The sequence below is a fragment of the Hyaloscypha bicolor genome (genome assembly GCF_002865645.1).
Source record: "Hyaloscypha bicolor E unplaced genomic scaffold K444scaffold_118, whole genome shotgun sequence".
Classification (NCBI taxonomy): Eukaryota; Fungi; Ascomycota; class Leotiomycetes; order Helotiales; family Hyaloscyphaceae; genus Hyaloscypha; species Hyaloscypha bicolor.
The window spans coordinates 119,646-135,771 of NW_020194620.1; the positions used below are offsets into that span (position 1 = coordinate 119,646).

General features: G+C 44.8%; 5 protein-coding genes across 5 annotated transcripts; 2 read left to right on the forward strand and 3 right to left on the reverse strand.

The window, feature by feature from the left end:
* Positions 1-1,433: 1,433 nt before the first annotated feature.
* On the reverse strand, positions 1,434-2,875 carry K444DRAFT_54923 (NAD(P)-binding protein). Its single transcript, XM_024876435.1, has 3 exons — positions 2,688-2,875; positions 2,274-2,633; positions 1,434-2,193 (listed from the first exon to the last, which is right to left on the reverse strand). Exons 1-3 carry the CDS (start codon positions 2,728-2,730, stop codon positions 1,496-1,498), a joined length of 1,101 nt encoding a protein of 366 aa, XP_024733033.1. The 5' UTR covers positions 2,731-2,875; the 3' UTR covers positions 1,434-1,495.
* Positions 2,720-4,867, reverse strand: K444DRAFT_566558 (sugar transporter). Its single transcript, XM_024877135.1, has 2 exons — positions 4,606-4,867; positions 2,720-4,535 (listed from the first exon to the last, which is right to left on the reverse strand). Exons 1-2 carry the CDS (start codon positions 4,654-4,656, stop codon positions 3,021-3,023), a joined length of 1,566 nt encoding a protein of 521 aa, XP_024733034.1. The 5' UTR covers positions 4,657-4,867; the 3' UTR covers positions 2,720-3,020.
* A 470-nt stretch (positions 4,868-5,337) lies between these two features.
* On the reverse strand, positions 5,338-6,634 carry K444DRAFT_535856 (NAD(P)-binding protein; the record flags this gene model as incomplete). Its single annotated transcript, XM_024875323.1, has 3 exons — positions 5,338-5,737; positions 5,812-6,094; positions 6,148-6,634. The coding sequence occupies 3 exons, from the start codon at positions 6,632-6,634 to the stop codon at positions 5,338-5,340; spliced, it is 1,170 nt and encodes a 389-aa protein (XP_024733035.1).
* A 3,509-nt stretch (positions 6,635-10,143) lies between these two features.
* Positions 10,144-12,495, forward strand: K444DRAFT_536032 (uncharacterized protein; the record flags this gene model as incomplete). The annotated part of the gene is made up of 6 exons (XM_024875345.1): positions 10,144-10,263; positions 10,420-10,959; positions 11,117-11,487; positions 11,550-11,906; positions 11,967-12,244; positions 12,305-12,495. Coding segments are annotated over 6 exons (1,857 nt in total), but the record flags the coding sequence as incomplete, so codon positions are not given.
* Positions 12,496-12,773: 278 nt separating this feature from the next.
* Positions 12,774-15,978, forward strand: K444DRAFT_644979 (glycoside hydrolase family 3 protein; the record flags this gene model as incomplete). Its single annotated transcript, XM_024885031.1, has 8 exons — positions 12,774-12,843; positions 12,892-13,007; positions 13,057-13,547; positions 13,611-13,926; positions 13,980-14,702; positions 14,756-14,830; positions 14,888-15,542; positions 15,947-15,978. 8 exons carry the CDS (start codon positions 12,774-12,776, stop codon positions 15,976-15,978), a joined length of 2,478 nt encoding a protein of 825 aa, XP_024733037.1.
* Positions 15,979-16,126: the final 148 nt, after the last annotated feature.

The window sequence follows — 16,126 nt, forward strand, 5'->3', positions numbered from 1 at the left end:
CCTAATTAAGTAATAATAGTATTTTAATAAAAAAGCCGAACCTATATTTCTTTATTTAGTAAAAGAACTTGGTTTAGAATAAAAATATAATTAATAACTTATAAGTTTCTAAATAAAAGCACGCGTTTTTGCTTTAAGCCAGACTTCTTTACTAATATAAATCAGGTTTTATTAAATAAAGAAATGATATTTCTAGAAGTATCTCGATTTAAGAACTATATAATAATAGTAATTTTATTAGTAAAAAATCAGAAATCAAGAGATTAGAATCTTTAAAATAAAGAAATTCTTTCTAATTAAAAGAATAATTAAAAGAATAATTAAAAGAATAATTAAAAAGCCTTTAAAATATTAGAACTTTCTATAAAAGTATATTAATTTTCTCGATTTTTATTTCTTTTCTATATTTTAATTATATATAAAAACTTATTTATACTCGATATATTTGAAAATATCTTAATAAGTTATTTAATATTAATTAAAAAGCTTTATTTATTAATACATTTAATTAATAAAAATAAAGGCCTTTTTTCAAGTCTTTTAATCTATTATAAATATTTTTTTAATAAGTAATTAAATTAAAAAAAGAGCTTTATTATTAATTATTTTAAAAAACATTTATTTAGTTTTATAATTAATAAGTTTTATTATATATTTAATTATTAAATATCTTTTTTATATTTAAAAATACTTATAAAAAGCTTAATTGAAGCTATATTTAAAAAATTTTAAATATTAAAAATAAATTTCTAAAAAATTTTAAATTTTAAAGAACTTTTTCTATTATTTTAAATACTTATATTTTTATAAATTAAAAGACATTTCTTGAAATTATAATTTAAGTTTATATATTCTTATAATTATTAAATAATATTTATATTAATATACTTTTAAATATTTTGTAAATAAGAATTTTATATTAAAACTTTATTTATTAGTAATAAAGGACTTAAATAATATATATTCTAATATTTATATACTTTTTGTTTTATTAAATGCTTTAAAATAATATAATATTAAATATAATTTTACTAAATAAATAATTTATATTAATATATCTTTTTTAATATTACTCGAGATAATACTAGCTTAAATAATATCTTATTAAAGGCTTTTATAATGTATTATAATAAGGAAAGCATTAAATTTCAAAGAAATAGTTCTTATTTTAAAACCTTGCATTTATAGAAGAAATAGTTTTATTTTCATTCTCCTAGAATAATATCTCAGGTAATGTAGAACATCCCATATATAGCATAGGACACGAATGTCACGAAGTCAATACCTAGGTAAATAGGAAGTCAGTAATTGCTTCATAGGGATAGTTCCCGAGAAATGGGGTATCAAGAAATTCTCATGCAGTCTTTCTAGAATTGGTTAGGAGCTTAGAATTTGTTCCATTCACCGGCCAAATGCCAATTTCACTAACAAATGGATATATTGCTATGAATTAGTACCAGACAGGTAGGTAACTTGAAGCGCTCGTAAAGTGGCCTTAGTTCTCATCCCGCAGATACGTTAAACTATTCATCTTCCTCACCGCATCCATCAATCCTATCACCGCATCCATCAATCCTAGAACCCTCAAACTCTCCCCCAAGGGGCACACATCATTTTCCAACCTCCCAGCCCTCAAATCCTCCGCCACCGCGTCGGCCTCAAAATAAAAGCCCTTCGCTCCCTCCACCCTCTCAACATTAATCCTCTCCTCCCTCCCGCTAACCTTGACCTCCAACCAACCGGGGCTGCTTGCTGCAATCGGGGCCCCAATGACAATCTCACCCTTCTCTCCTTCAATACGACAGAATTCCTTTTTCCCAGGATAGGTATAAGTGCATGTGCAAATTGCTTGACACCCCAAGTCCTTATAATTCAATATTATGGCTGTAGTCTCATCGACGCCGTTGGTCAAAGACATTGTTGAAGCCATCCAGGGTGGTGGCGAGCCAGCTGCGATGTGGTCGGGATGAGAATCTAGTATCAGGGCTGCCCACGTGAGAGTGTAGATTCCTATATCGAGGAGAGCACCGGCACCGAGGGATGGATCTAAGGCGCGGGAAGTTGTTGGGAGAGAAGAGAAGGGCATGTACAGGGAGAAGTCTATGAAAACTCGGCGTAAGGGGCCGAGGATGCGTTCTTGGTGGAGCAGTCTTTGGAGATGGGCCGCGAGGGGGTTGAAGCGTGTCCAGAGTGCTGGATAAAGACACAATTTATTATTTTTCCAATTGTGAGATTTAAGAGGCTTAGTGGTGCTGGAAAATAATTGAACGCACCCTCCATGAGAAATACTCCTTTCTCTTTCGCCGCAGAAATCAATATCTCTGCATCTCTCGCATTTATCGTCATTGGTTTCTCAACAAGGACATGTTTTCCGCCCTTTATGGCTCCCAGTGCATTCTCCAAGTGGAAAACATGTGGTGTTCCGACATAGACGATATCAACCTCCGGCTCATTGTAGACATCTTCGTAGGAGGCATAGATAGAGGGATGATGAGATGGGCAGTGCTTCTCTGCAAAACTGTGGCCCTTCGAGACGCTGGACGATCCGAGCGCCTGGATGACATGGTTTGTTGGTGCTGTAGCCCGAGGGAGAACCAGGTCTGCTACGAACCAGGAAGAGATGAGTCCGCACCCTGGAGATGGCGTGTTAGTCCTTTGGATAATAATTGAAAGTATATCAAACTTGCCCACGATTCCCCATCTGAGAACTGGAAGCTCTCTTGGTTCCATACTTTTGAGTGAAGAAATTCAGAATTGATTGTGGTATTGTTTAAAAAACCACCTCGACACAAGGACTCAGCGAACTTCAACCGTGGAATCGAGAAAAGGCTCGGCTTTTATGAAAATTCTGGAACCATATGCACTAGGGTGCGTATTTGAAGCGGATTTGCGGAGAAGGAAACAATTTTTCCTCGGGCATTTCTGTTTGAAGGGTGGGTTTCTTTGGACTACTTCTCTGTATAGAAATAGCTGGAACTCAACCCTCTCATCTTTCTACATATCGATCGCTGACGTGTCCACTACTCACGCACATGTTCAATCTGGGTTTCCGTCTTCTTTTCCATTACCTGGTGCTCGACAGCCTCCAGAACCTTCTCTGGCATTGCCACGTGTGCACTAGGCCCATCAAATACTACAGCAATCTCCTCCAGAGTATGACCTCTCGTCTCTGGGTACGAAAAAAAGACAGTCAAACAGATAATGATCAAGATAACGACATAAACAATGTAGTATTTCCATGCAATAGCGGCCAAGGCAATTGGGTTAATGAAGAGATTGAAGAACAATGCAGCATAGGTTAATGCATGTGTAACAACCACACCGCGCGAGCGAAGCTCATATGGCCATATCTCGACAGGGTAAGCAGCGACAAGCGGCGTGAAGGCAATGTCGTAAAAGCCATAGTATAGAAAGAGCATGGGAACAACTGCAATACCGACGCTAGCGTGATGCGTTTGTGCGTAGCGGCCAGCAAGGCCAGTCATAATGATGTAACAAACGAGCATCCCAACCGACGAAGTGATAAATAGGAATCGTCGACCAAGTTTGTCGACGAGCCCTGCGGCAGTGACTGCGGCAATGAGATTCCATAGCTGTAGAAACCCGTTGATCAGGGTTTGTTGGGTAGGTGATGCGATTCCGACGGTCTTCAGCACTGAGACCAGGTAATATGAGATAATGCCGACTCCGCTCCATTGTGCGAACACCCCGAGAGTCACCGAGATGAAGAGACGATGCCGATTGCCTTTTGTTCGGAACATGTCTAGGTAGCTAGCTTCCTTCTTGAATTGTTTTTCGAGCCGCAGGGTTTCTTCAATCTCCGCCATCTCGAATGCTACCAGCGGGGATGACTCGTCACCTCCAGCGTGGTACGTGGTTAACAAAGCACGAGCTTCTTCGTTGCAGCCTGCTGCAACGAGCCAGCGTGGGGATTCTGGTGCAAGGATGACGAAGGCAACGATCACCACCGGTATGCCGACTTGAAGGATAGATGGGATTCGCCAGGACCAGTCGCTCTTCATGTTTCGCGTCCCGAAAGTTGCCCATGCGGACAGGAGAGAGCCCACATAGTAAAGTGGAAAGAACATGGCAGTGATGATTCCCCGATGGGTGGGATAGGCTACCTCACCCACAAGCATAGGTACCGCACCGAAGAAAGCGGAACTTAGACCTACGAAAACGCGGGAGACGATGAACATCTCGCGATTGGTGGCGCCGGTCTGAAGTGCTGTTCCGATTGTAATGAGAAGGAAGCCAAGATAGAGACATTTTTTGCGGCCATACTTCTGAGCAACAACGGACATGAGAGGGAAGGCCGCAAAACCTCCAATGGCTTGAGTGGCGTTTATCAGACCGAGATATGCGCCTTTGGGATGCCGCATAAATGTCTGCCAGGGAGCCAGCGCTTGCAACCCGTTCATCATAGAGTTGTCGTAACCAATGGTACTGGAGGACAACATGCACATGAACAAGAGGATGTTAAGTTTCAGTAGGTAAGGAGTTTTGTACCAAGGCTTGGCATTTGGAGGGAGCACCTAAGGGGTTTGTTAGCGAAGGAAATACTTCGAAAGGAACTCCGCATTGAAAGAGGATTAGAAAACGTACGGCAGCTAAGTCAGCTCCGACAGCGTGTGTAGCTCCTCGGGTTGCACCCATGGTGAAGAAATTGTGGGCGTGTTGGCAATCCTGTCGGTCGGGTAGATGTAGATGTTGTGGGAAGGGACAACAGAGGTGAGGATAGATGACTTGTTCGAACACAGCTGGGAGTTGGATGCATTGGTATTCTTATGTAGAAAACAGTTCCAGCTCCATAAGATGTCAGGAGTTGATTCCGGGGAACAATCCTACTTTGCACAATGCGGAGAGCAGGGTGCGGAGCAAGAGGGGAGAAGTTTGGTGCACAGGGGATGTTACTGGGTGAAAATGTTTGCCACTGCGCTAGCTTCCCTCACCTACGCCAAACCCGGCAGTCCCCGCCACTCCTCCAGACGAGGAATCATGGGTCCGGGGTCAAGAAGCTTTCGCAATGACTCGTAACCGGTAACAGTGGAAAGTTTTAAATCTCACTTCCAGACATTCCCGGCTAGTGGTCCGGTAGACAAGGAGATAAGGAGTTGATTTTCGGTTAATTCCAGCGCCTCTCACAACAATGTCAAGGAACTCGATGTCCCTGGTTGTGGAGGTACATTTGCTTGAAGCGTCGCCTTCACCTTGGGGCATCTGGGCCTACTGTTCGGTTCACAGGTCATCAAATCCGAAATCAAAGACTCTCTTGAAGATAAAATTAGTAATTAGATGTGTCTTTACTTTGCTAGTTTCCGACCTTCATGGTCTAAATCAACATCCATCCTGTACGGCATATCCATTGCTCTTGACTTTCGAAGAGTCTAACACCGGGAAACCTGCCCTCATAATCATGCCAAAAATTTCCAAGTCCTTCTTTGCATCGGCAGCTGTTGTCTTGATCTGTTTTCCCTCTACTATCATCTTGTAGAGCTCCATAATCTCCAATGTGTAAGGGTCTTCGTATGTCCTTCTGATCATCGATTCTTTGTAAGCACCGTTAACATTCTCGCAAATGTGAAGCGTGGTTGGAAGGCCCTTGACATAAGGTGTATCATATTGTACTCGGACTGTCTTTTTCGCACTGTATATTTCGATGTGTGCGTCAAATCGCGGAACTTGATCCATTCCCGATTCGTACGACACTGCAAAACCAGGGTATTGAAATAAGACACTACAATAAGCATCAGTCAGCTACATGTTGGGAGCATTCCGAAAAAATATGTGGGGTGAAGTGTTTGGACTTACTTCCAAAATGGAAAGTTGTAAGAGACTCCCTTGACGGATGTGGGCATTCCGAGTGTTTCTCGCATGGCGGACAAATCGTGACTTCCAAGTCCTCCTAAGATGCGCCAGAATCGCTTTGATCTATCTGTCTGTTCCACGCCACACTCAACTTCCAGAGCCTGCGTCAGAAGTTCTGTGTTCCGGTTGACGATGTCTTCGGTGTCTGCAGGTGCGAAATCTGAAAATTTCTTGGGGAAGGTGCCAGATTGATCAACGAAGATATGATTGGGTCCAATGATATCTACTTACTGTCAGTGTCTGCCGTTGCTCAACAGTATGACGAGAAAGGGATAGTACCCCTAACGCGAGCATAGAGGATCTTTTCGACACTGCCGATCTCTTCAATCGCATCGACAAATGCTGCTGCATATCGTCTCATATATCCCACAAAGACTTTCCCACGGGACTTCGATTCTGCTGCGACTATGGCGTCCGCATCCCGGATGGTTATCGAAGCTGGTTTCTCTAGTAGAACATGTTTGTTGTGTTGTAAGGCAATGATTGCGTGGGCTGCGTGATACTCATTGGAATTGGTGATGAAGACGACGTCGACACTTGGTGAGGCGCAAAGAGTTGCCACATCACGCGTGGTTTCTGGTTCCTGTCCGGCTACCTTCTTCTTACAATGCTGGAGCGCATCTGAGGACACATCGCAAAGATAAGTAACTTGAAAGTAATCTGACAGATGGCCGAGTGTAGGAAGGTGAACCGTTTGGCAGACCTCCCCGCATCCGATAATGCCCACGCCTAAGACTTTCTGCAAAATTGGTTCAGTAGAGCCCATTGTAAAGCTGTAGATCCCAAGTTCTGTGTAATTTAGAGACAGACTTTTAGAGTAGTCACCTTTGAGAATTAGATGGGCGTGTGAGAACTTCTTTTGCTCAAGAATGGAGAAGTTGGCCGTTTCGATCGATTGCGCTTGGCCGTCCAAAATATATGCGAATATGCGAAAATTGGAGAGACAGAAATCTAGCTCTATCTAGCGTTCGCTGGTCCAAACATCTGGGACTGCAAGGCACAAAGGGAAGTCCATCTCACGGATAGAGTATCAAGCCGGTGAGCCCAAAAGCGAAATACACGACTCATCCCAGAACTCTGCGACGATCCCCAATTCGGACGGTATTCTAACTCTAACGAGTGTGATTTGGACGAGGGAGACTTACGGGGCTACTTCGGCGCTGGTAGGTCCACGGCCTTGGTATCCCGGCACTCCCCGGCTTGATCCTGATATTGATCTTGATCGTGAATCGTGATCATTGTCTCTGCGGGTGGGGTTTGGGGATGCAGGGATGTTTGGGTGCGGGGTTAGGGATTCGGGAGACGAGAGTCGAGGTCGGGGGTCGAGGTCTACGGAGGCAAATATTACCGGTACTGTACATTAAGTTTATTAGTAGGCCCGTTAACGGCAGCTACCTGACTCGTAACGAAGACCGCGGTCAAAAGTCTCGGTACAGTACTGAGTAGGGATGCGGGAAAATAAAAAACACGGCTGTTTTATATTTTTTTCGTAATAAAAAGCCAGTTTTTTATAATTTCCGATAGTTTTTAATTTGTATGACAATCACGTGCATATAATCAATTAGGAAGAAAATAATGAAAACACCAGATTTCGCGGTTTGTTCCGAGAGAAGTTTTTTGTAAGCTAGCCTAATTGGGCTAGTAAGTCACGCTTTAGTATCACGTGAAAATATAAAATCCTGTTTTTTATACATATAAAACCAATAAAATATGATACAAACCGGTTTTTTATATAAAAAACGTTTTTTACGCATCCCTAGTACTGAGTAATACAGGGCATTAGCCCCGTACGCCCCTGTTGAACAGGGAGTAATCGCTGAAACCTGAGGTCTTTATAGGCTAGTCTGACGAATTTTACGCCGGGGCGAAGTCCATGTAAATACCCGAGATTATGTTTGGAGACTTAGGCTCGAATCCCATAATTATAGGGGCTTCTAGCACTAAAGCAGAAACTTTATGGGCATTATCCGTTCCGCTGCTACCAGCTGCGCATTCCGCTTAAATCGGAATATTAAAAACCCGAATCTTCTAACGCATTTCAATTTATAGATCCTTTATAAAAGCAAAATAAAAATCTGTATAAGAGCTAACTGAAAGGCTATTTATTGGCTAATAAGAGGACCTAAGTCTGATATTATTACGTGAAGATTTTAAAAAAAAATTGAAGTTAAAGAGAAAATCGTAAGCGCGGGGCGCACCTGGTAGCAGCGGAACGGATAGCACTTGGCCGCTGTATACCCTGACTTCTGACCACGGCCTACATAATGAGTACCCACCTTACTATGTGCTCTCCACTCGTCTCCCCTCGTCCTCTTCTCCCCGCCACTCCGCAGGCTCATCAACTTCCATGTCCGGCACTCAGCGAAGCCAAAATCTATCATCTTTCTCGCGCGCTACATCCAACCCTAACGCCAGCCCTAGGCAGCCCCGTAGCGCCGAACAGGCACAAAGTGCACGCTTTTCGTTGATGGTGTGCAGCGGGCGTTGATCTTCGCAGGCCGGGCGCCATGGACGACAATATTCAATGGCGGATCAACCACGAAGATGAGTTGGGTCAGGACTACGTGCACAATGCTAGTCCCCGAGTGACCAATAATAACCCAGACATTGACGAGCGGTCGCAAGTTCGGCCTGGGGGTCCGAGGACTCTGAAGGATAATAATCTTTCTGAACGAGAGATTTTCGACAAACCAACATCCCTTGGGGCTGTACGCCATAGCACGAAACGACCGAGAACCGAAACCACGAGGTCGGGGATGTCGTATCCCAGGAAGAGAGCTGTCAGAGCCAGGCTTGGCGATATTCCACCCTGGAACGTTCCACGGAACGTTCCGGCCGGTATCGACAGGTACTAGGTAATATCGGTAATGGAACGTTCCAATCGTTCCAAAATGGCAGGGGTAGGGCAAAAATGACAGGGGTAGGTTTACCCCACCACTGCCAGGAGCAGGAGGCTGCACAGGGGGATTATTACCAGGCGCTGGATTATTTAATATATTATTATTATATAGTATAATTATAAGGGATAGAAAGCAATAAGAGGCTCTTGTATAAGTAGTGGTATTAATAAAGAAACAAGAAGGAAGTTGAGGCGAGATAGGTCCCCCTATACAGCCTCCTGCTCCTGGTCCTGATCCTGCGAACCCAAACCAGCAGTAAGCCTTTAATCCTTGATCCTATCTATCGTACGATAGCTAATATCTTTAAAGGCTTGTTCCTTTCGTTGCTTTTGGCACTGGTAGTACTCCTAATCTTGGTACAAACCAGCCTCTTCCTCAAGGCCAATGGATAATCGGTATTGCAGGCCAATAACTTGCTCCCTTTATACGATACCTTACCCTTTACTATATAATAAAGCTAACTAGAGTATAGTACCATAATAATTAATAATAATAAGCCCTTGCTCTTCCTGGCCAGAATATAATCGTCAATCCAAATCGCATTGCAATTAGTCAAGTCCTTATATAGTAATAGTCCTATATTAATACTCTTCTCATTTAATAAGAAGGGGTTAATATAACGGCTACTCCTTATACTATATATACTTATACGGGACTCAATAATACCATTTTCCCTGAGTATATCCGGATCGTAGGTATATAGGATAGTTACTATAGCAATTGCAAGTGGCCAGATTATATTACTATAATAGGGATATAAAATACGGAGTAATATAGATAGTAGAATAGGCTTCCACAGCGTGGGATTACAGTATAGGAGAGTAAGACGTGGAATTAGAGAGTAAAGGTTTGTTAATTTCTAAACTAAGAAGGAAAGAGGGGTAATATATAAGCGGGTTGCGGACTGCGGACGTCCGGAGATCACATGACCGTACCACGTGACCAATAGGGGTAAAATCCCTACCATACTACAAGCTATCGCTGGGGAGGGAATAATAGTAGTAATAATAGTAATGGAGAGATTAGTACAGGAGGTCGTAGAGGACATAGTAGACGTGGTGGACGTGGTGGAAGTAGTGGGGGTGGCCGTACGAAGCAAGGACGAATTACACAACGTGGTGTAGTAAGAAAGACTCCTCGTGGTAGTAGAATTACTCGCAGTAGTACTACGGCTTAATAAAGGCCTTTCTGAGGTTATACGATGGTTTTTAGCCTCTTAATAGCATAATTAATAGAAGTCTTTGCAAAATAACGAGAATCTACAGGGATTAGCTCGCTTAGGAACGATTGGAACGTTCCATTACCGCCCGTTCCAGACCCCTGGAACGAATCGGCAGAAACCGATTGGTCCGGAATATCGCCAAGCCTGGTCAGAGCCTGCCAGCTCTGCCGGACGAGAAAGACGAAATGCAACAATGTACGCCCAATATGTGGGGCATGCAGTCAGATTGGAGCACACTGCGTCTTTGAAGACAGCCTGGATCATTCTTCGCAAGTACTACCTTAAGTAGAGCCTAAAGCCACGTGACCGTTCTGACTTGACCGGCGTAGCTTTGACCCTGCCAGCTTGATAATGCTGGAACGCCTGAATCAGATCATTGACACTCTGAACACCCACCTCGTGTCTGGCCCCGTGAGTGGGCAGCATCAGCAGGGATCTGATACCTTTCAACCTGTTGTTCAAGAACAAATACAGGATGAGAGCATGTGGAATGGAATATCCCCGGATCCTATAGGGCATAACCATACTCCAAATGGGGAAGCAAACCATGGCACGGGAGATCAGAATGCAGCCTCGCAATATTCTACGAATGATCAAGATGGTTTGTCATCATCTAAGTATTTATATATCCCCGCTTGCCGGACAAGTCCCAGCAAGATCCTCCAATGGCCAATATTCGAAGCACAGTATCCTGCTGATTGCCTCGATGAAAGTTTTGTTTTATCCTCGGAAGCTTCAGCTGACCAAGGACTGACAGATGGTCCTTGTAGAAGCTCGTGGAAATCAAATGGGGGGCGCTCCTCTCATGGTCGTTTCGGCGTCCAAGAAGAAGAAATTGAGGGGCTGATTGAAGACTTCCTCGCGGGGGTCCATATTAAAAATCCAATTCTGCATCCAGATTCACTGCGTCTTTATGCCCGAAATGTAGCAGAGAATGGTCCCCAATGGGATTCGAAATCTTGTTTAGTTGTATGTCCAGAACTCCTTTTATCCAAATGTGTTTAAGCTTTGAATATATACCCGATCTCTTTTCTTGGTACTCTCATTTTTCTGCTGCTCGAAATTTGCAAGTCTTCTCATTCTTTCATTCCAGATTGTGATAGAAATTTATTGACAATTGTAATAGTATCTTACGTGTTCTCTGGGCTGTCTTGTCCAATCTTTCCAGTCGAAGGATTTCAGACCAGCAGACTCGGCTGACCCCCATGAAACAACCTCTGTAAAGCAAGACTGCCAAAACTTGCGCCATGCCGAAGCATACTACAATCTTGCTCGGAAGCGCATTGGGCTCCTTCTCCCGTCAATAATGACCGCTCACTGCTACTTCTTCTCGGGGGTCTACCTCATGTATGTTATGCAGCCACTCCAAGCCTGGAATAACTTCTACCAAGCTTCTACGTTGTGCCACATGTGTCTACAGTCTCGCAAGCCACTTACAAATGAGCGAACAATTCGGCTGGAGCAATGCCTTTACTGGTCGTGTTTCAAGTCAGAATCGTAAGTCTCGCATCCTTCTAGAACCTGATCCTCTGCACGCTGAACTATTCTAACAAATGTAGTGAAATGCGAGGAGAGCTTCCACTACCTGTCTCAGTACTCGGCACCATTGAGTACCCTCATCTTTTTCCAAACCCACCGGAGGTTTCTTCACCGGCAACGGAGGCGAAGCTTGGCCACGGGGGATCCTCAGACGATTCTTCCTCACCTGCTGTCTCAACACCATACTCACGTCGACAAGAGTCTCTGGCCTCATACAGCGAAAGTTGGTTCTACTACTTAACCGAGATTGCACTTCGTCGTATTGGAAACCGTATTTTGAACACCTTTTTCAAAGAAGATTCCTCCTCGTGGTTGAATGTTCCAATTCCTGCCATAATCAATGTCGCAAAGAAGTTTGAAAATGAAATAAAGCAGAGGTATGAAATGCATCGAGAATTCTGATCATTTCAAGGTAGTTTGGCTGAAGATCTTTGTAGGGTAGACAGATTGCCAGATTCTCTTCGATATGACCAACAAAACCTCAGGATCCGTCCCGAAGGAGAACTCCCCCACGTTATCCGGGCGAGAGTTGTTGAGATTCGGTCCTGGATCTGTCGGCCGTTCCTATTCTATGCTGTACATCAACCGGCAGATGATCCCAATCAGATATTGATTCGAGGTTTCGTACAAGATTCTCTTGAATTATCCTTTTGTGTCATAGAGAGCGTTGCGCACCGGCACCGACACCATGGGACTTGGTATGCTCTTCGCAGCGGTAAGCCATATCGTGAGAATTAGATACAAATGGAGAATGTCTAACAATTAATTGTCTTAGGGACATCTGCGGCGTTTCGAATCATTGCCGCAGTCAAATGTGGCCATTTAGATGTTCCTCTGGGGTGGAAACAGCTGATTCTCAAACACATCTCGACCCTGAAGTACTGGGAAATGGAGTCACTGGACTTTGCGAAAGCCAGAGTCATCTTGGAAGAACTACTGACAGAAGTGGGAGTGGGTTCAGCGTAAACTCATCCCCCCGGCCGCGGAATTGTGGATCGTAGATCTGCGAATTCTGGCAGCCGGTGGGGCAGACTCAGGCTTTCATTGGCGATTTCCCGAGAAGATGGAGCCCCGCGGAATACCGGACCTCCACCACCTTAGCGTTTGCCCTTTGGTTAAACTTCCGTGACACGCCTGCCAAGCTGTTCAATGAATTTTCTGGTAGAACCATTTACTAGGATATCAGGATCTTATTTTCAATGTTCATTGCAGTTTGAACGCTACTAAAAAAGTAAAGAAAGAAAATGGCCTCTCTCGACGTTGAGGACATTCTGTCGAAACTGACGACGAGGGAAAAAGTAGAACTTTTATCAGGTCAATGATATTACCTCTGCTCTTGACCACATATCTAAACGGTGTCAGGTGTCGACTTCTGGCATACGAAATCATTTCCACAGTATGGAGTGCCATCATTACGATTATCTGATGGACCAAATGGTGTTCGAGGCCAACGGAACTTCTGTGGGACACCCGGGGCAGTAAGTCAGTATCCTCGTTCCCTGCGACTCTATACTGACCGAGATAAAGGTACTGCCTTGTGGGACGGGCCTTGGGGCACTCTGGGATCAGGACCTGCTCTTCAGAGCTGGCAAGTTAATGAGCGACGAAGCAAAAGCTAAAGGAGCCCACGTGATCCTTGGTCCATGTATCAACATGCAACGAGGACCGCTAGGTGGTCGCGGCTTCGAATCGATATCAGAAGATCCAGTTCTCGCTGGTCTTGCAGCTGCCGCTTTGACTTCGGGGTTGCAGAGTGAGGGCGTTGCGGGATGTATTAAGCATTTTGTTTGTAATGACCAGGAACACCAGCGATCACTCTACGATGCGCAACTCACGCAGCGAGCTTTGCGTGAAATTTATTTGCTTCCTTTCCAGATTGTTGCAAGGGATGCGAATCCCAAGATGTTCATGACTTCGTATAACAAGGTTAATGGTACGCACGCGAGCGAGAGCAAGGGGCTTTTGCAAGATGTTCTTAGGGATGAGTGGAAATGGGACGGGGTTATCGTCAGTGACTGGTATGGGCGCCTTCACGAGCTTTTGATATATTCTCCCTTCCCCTGTATCTAACGTAAACAAAGGTTTGGCACGTACTCGACATCCGAAGCAATCAACACAGGTCTAGACCTAGAAATGCCTGGACCCACACGATTCAGAGGCAACGCATTGGGTCATGCAATCTCAAGCGGCAAGATCTCCCTTGACGCTTTAGACGAGCGTGCGAGGGCAATGTTGAAGCTCGTCGATCGCTGCGCCCCATCGGGGATCAAGGAGAGAGGCGAAGAGATTGAACTTAACACCCCTGAAACCAGCGCTCTCCTCCGTAAACTTGCAAGCGACAGCATCGTCCTATTGAAGAATAACAATCAACTTCTACCACTATCGAAAAACAAGCCAGTAGGTTCATTTCCAGCACTGAGACATCACGACCAGAGAACTAATTGGAATAGACCGTGGTCATTGGACCCAACGCCAAAGTATCGACCTTTTGTGGGGGCGGGTCATCTGCTCTGGAGCCATATTACGCAGTTACTCCATTCGATGGGATTGTCTCGAAACTAGGCTGTTCGGACCTCAAGTACACAGTCGGCGCCTACTCCCACAAAGAGCTCCCCCTCCTCGGTAACATGCTTAAAAGCTTAGAAGGAAAGCCCGGTGTCTCCTTTAGCGCCTACCTCGACCCCCCTTCCACCCCCTCTCGAAAGCGTGTGGATTACAAAATCGTAAGGAAGACGGACATGTTTCTCTTCGATTACCTTTGCCCGCAAGACACAACTGGACTTTGGTATGCGGACATTGAGGGATTTATGACGCCTGAGATGGACGGCGAGTTTGAGTTTGGCCTGTGTGTTTATGGGACGGGGAGACTGTTTGTTGATGGGATTTTGGTGGTTGATAATGCGACGGAACAGAGGCAAGGAACGGTATTCTTTGGGTGTGGGACGGTGGAAGAGATTGGGGTTGTCCAAGTTAAGAAGAATCAGACCTATCACGTTAAAGTTGAGTTTGGGAGTGCAGCAACGAATACACTTGGTACTGGTGGCGTTGTACGATTTGGTGGCGGCGGCGTTCGTCTTGGTGGTGCTTTAAAAATCGACCCGATGGAGGAGATCGAGAGGGCGGTTGCGTTGGCGAGGGATGCTGAGCAAGTCGTCATTTGCTGTGGATTGAATGTGAGTCCCTGCAATCTTGAATCAACACCTCCGTAGTACTGAAATATTTGCAGGCGGATTGGGAAGGAGAAGGGAACGATCGTCAGGACATGTCCCTCCCTGGCCATCTCGATACTTTGATCTTGAGAGTTGCGAAATGAAACCCAAACACGGTTGTTGTCTTACAAGCCGGCAGCCCAATCGAGATGCCATGGATCCAAGACGTCCCTGCAGTCCTCCAAGCCTGGTATGGCGGCAACGAATGCGGCAACGCCATCGCAGATATTCTTTTCGGCGATATCAACCCCAGCGGGAAACTACCTCTGACGTTCCCTAAGCGCCTCAAGGATAACCCTACTTATCTGCACTACAAGAGTGAGCGAGGGCGGACCTTGTATGGCGAAGATATCTACATTGGATACCGCTACTACGAAGCTCTAGAACTCGATGTTCTCTTCCCCTTTGGCCATGGGCTTAGCTACACCACATTCGCGCTCTCCGACCTCCGCGTCTCCAAAGACGACAAAACAGGCATCTCGAAAATCTCCTGCTTAGTTACGAATACAGGAACCGTTGCAGGCGCAGAAGTGGTACAACTGTATATTGCGCAACGAAACCCATCGATCCGCAGGCCCGAGAAAGAATTAAAGGGGTTTAGCAAAGTGTTTTTGGAGCCGGGTGTGAAGAAAGAGGTTAGTATTAATATGGAAATTAAGTATACGGTGAGCTTTTGGGATGAGGCCAAGAATAGGTGGGTTGTGGAGAGGGATACGTATGAGGTGCTTGTTGGGAGTACGAGTGCATTAGGTGGTGATGCTCTGAGAGGGAGCTTTGAGATAGATAGAACGTGGTGGTGGAATGGTTTGTGACATCTAGGGCATTGGAAGGATTTATTTGTTCATCTTGCCTGCGAGATTGTATATAGTTTCGACAAGACAAGAAAGGCCTCAAAATTGTACCAGGAACTGGCTTGTATGGCTGGGATTCAGTTCCACTCAGGGCCCCAAAGATATAAATCATTGATTTCGACTACCACGAAGCCCTCACGAACTAACTCAGCACAGTCGCCTGTATTCGGAACTTCAAATGCTTGCACGACCCTCCCGTCGTACTATCTACAGGTTAGGCTACACGGGAGCGCAGGTAGAGATGGTTTGGAGTAGGGGCCTTCCTAGAAGGGATATTCTGCAGAGCGAAAGAGTTGTCTGGTGAATGTGCAAGTGATGGAAGTGTAGTTGGGCAGGTCAATGCGTCACTGGTGGCAGGGGAAAGGGTTTGCTTAAGAGTAAGAGTATGAGGAATGCGCTAGGAAAGAAATGAAACTCGGGATCCTCTGTTGAGGATCAGGGCAACCAAGCTGTAGTCAAGTACTACGACTATTATAACTTCAATTCGCTCGGTTCTGGGTGCGCAGAGAGGAACTATAGATCCAGAGTGAAATTGCC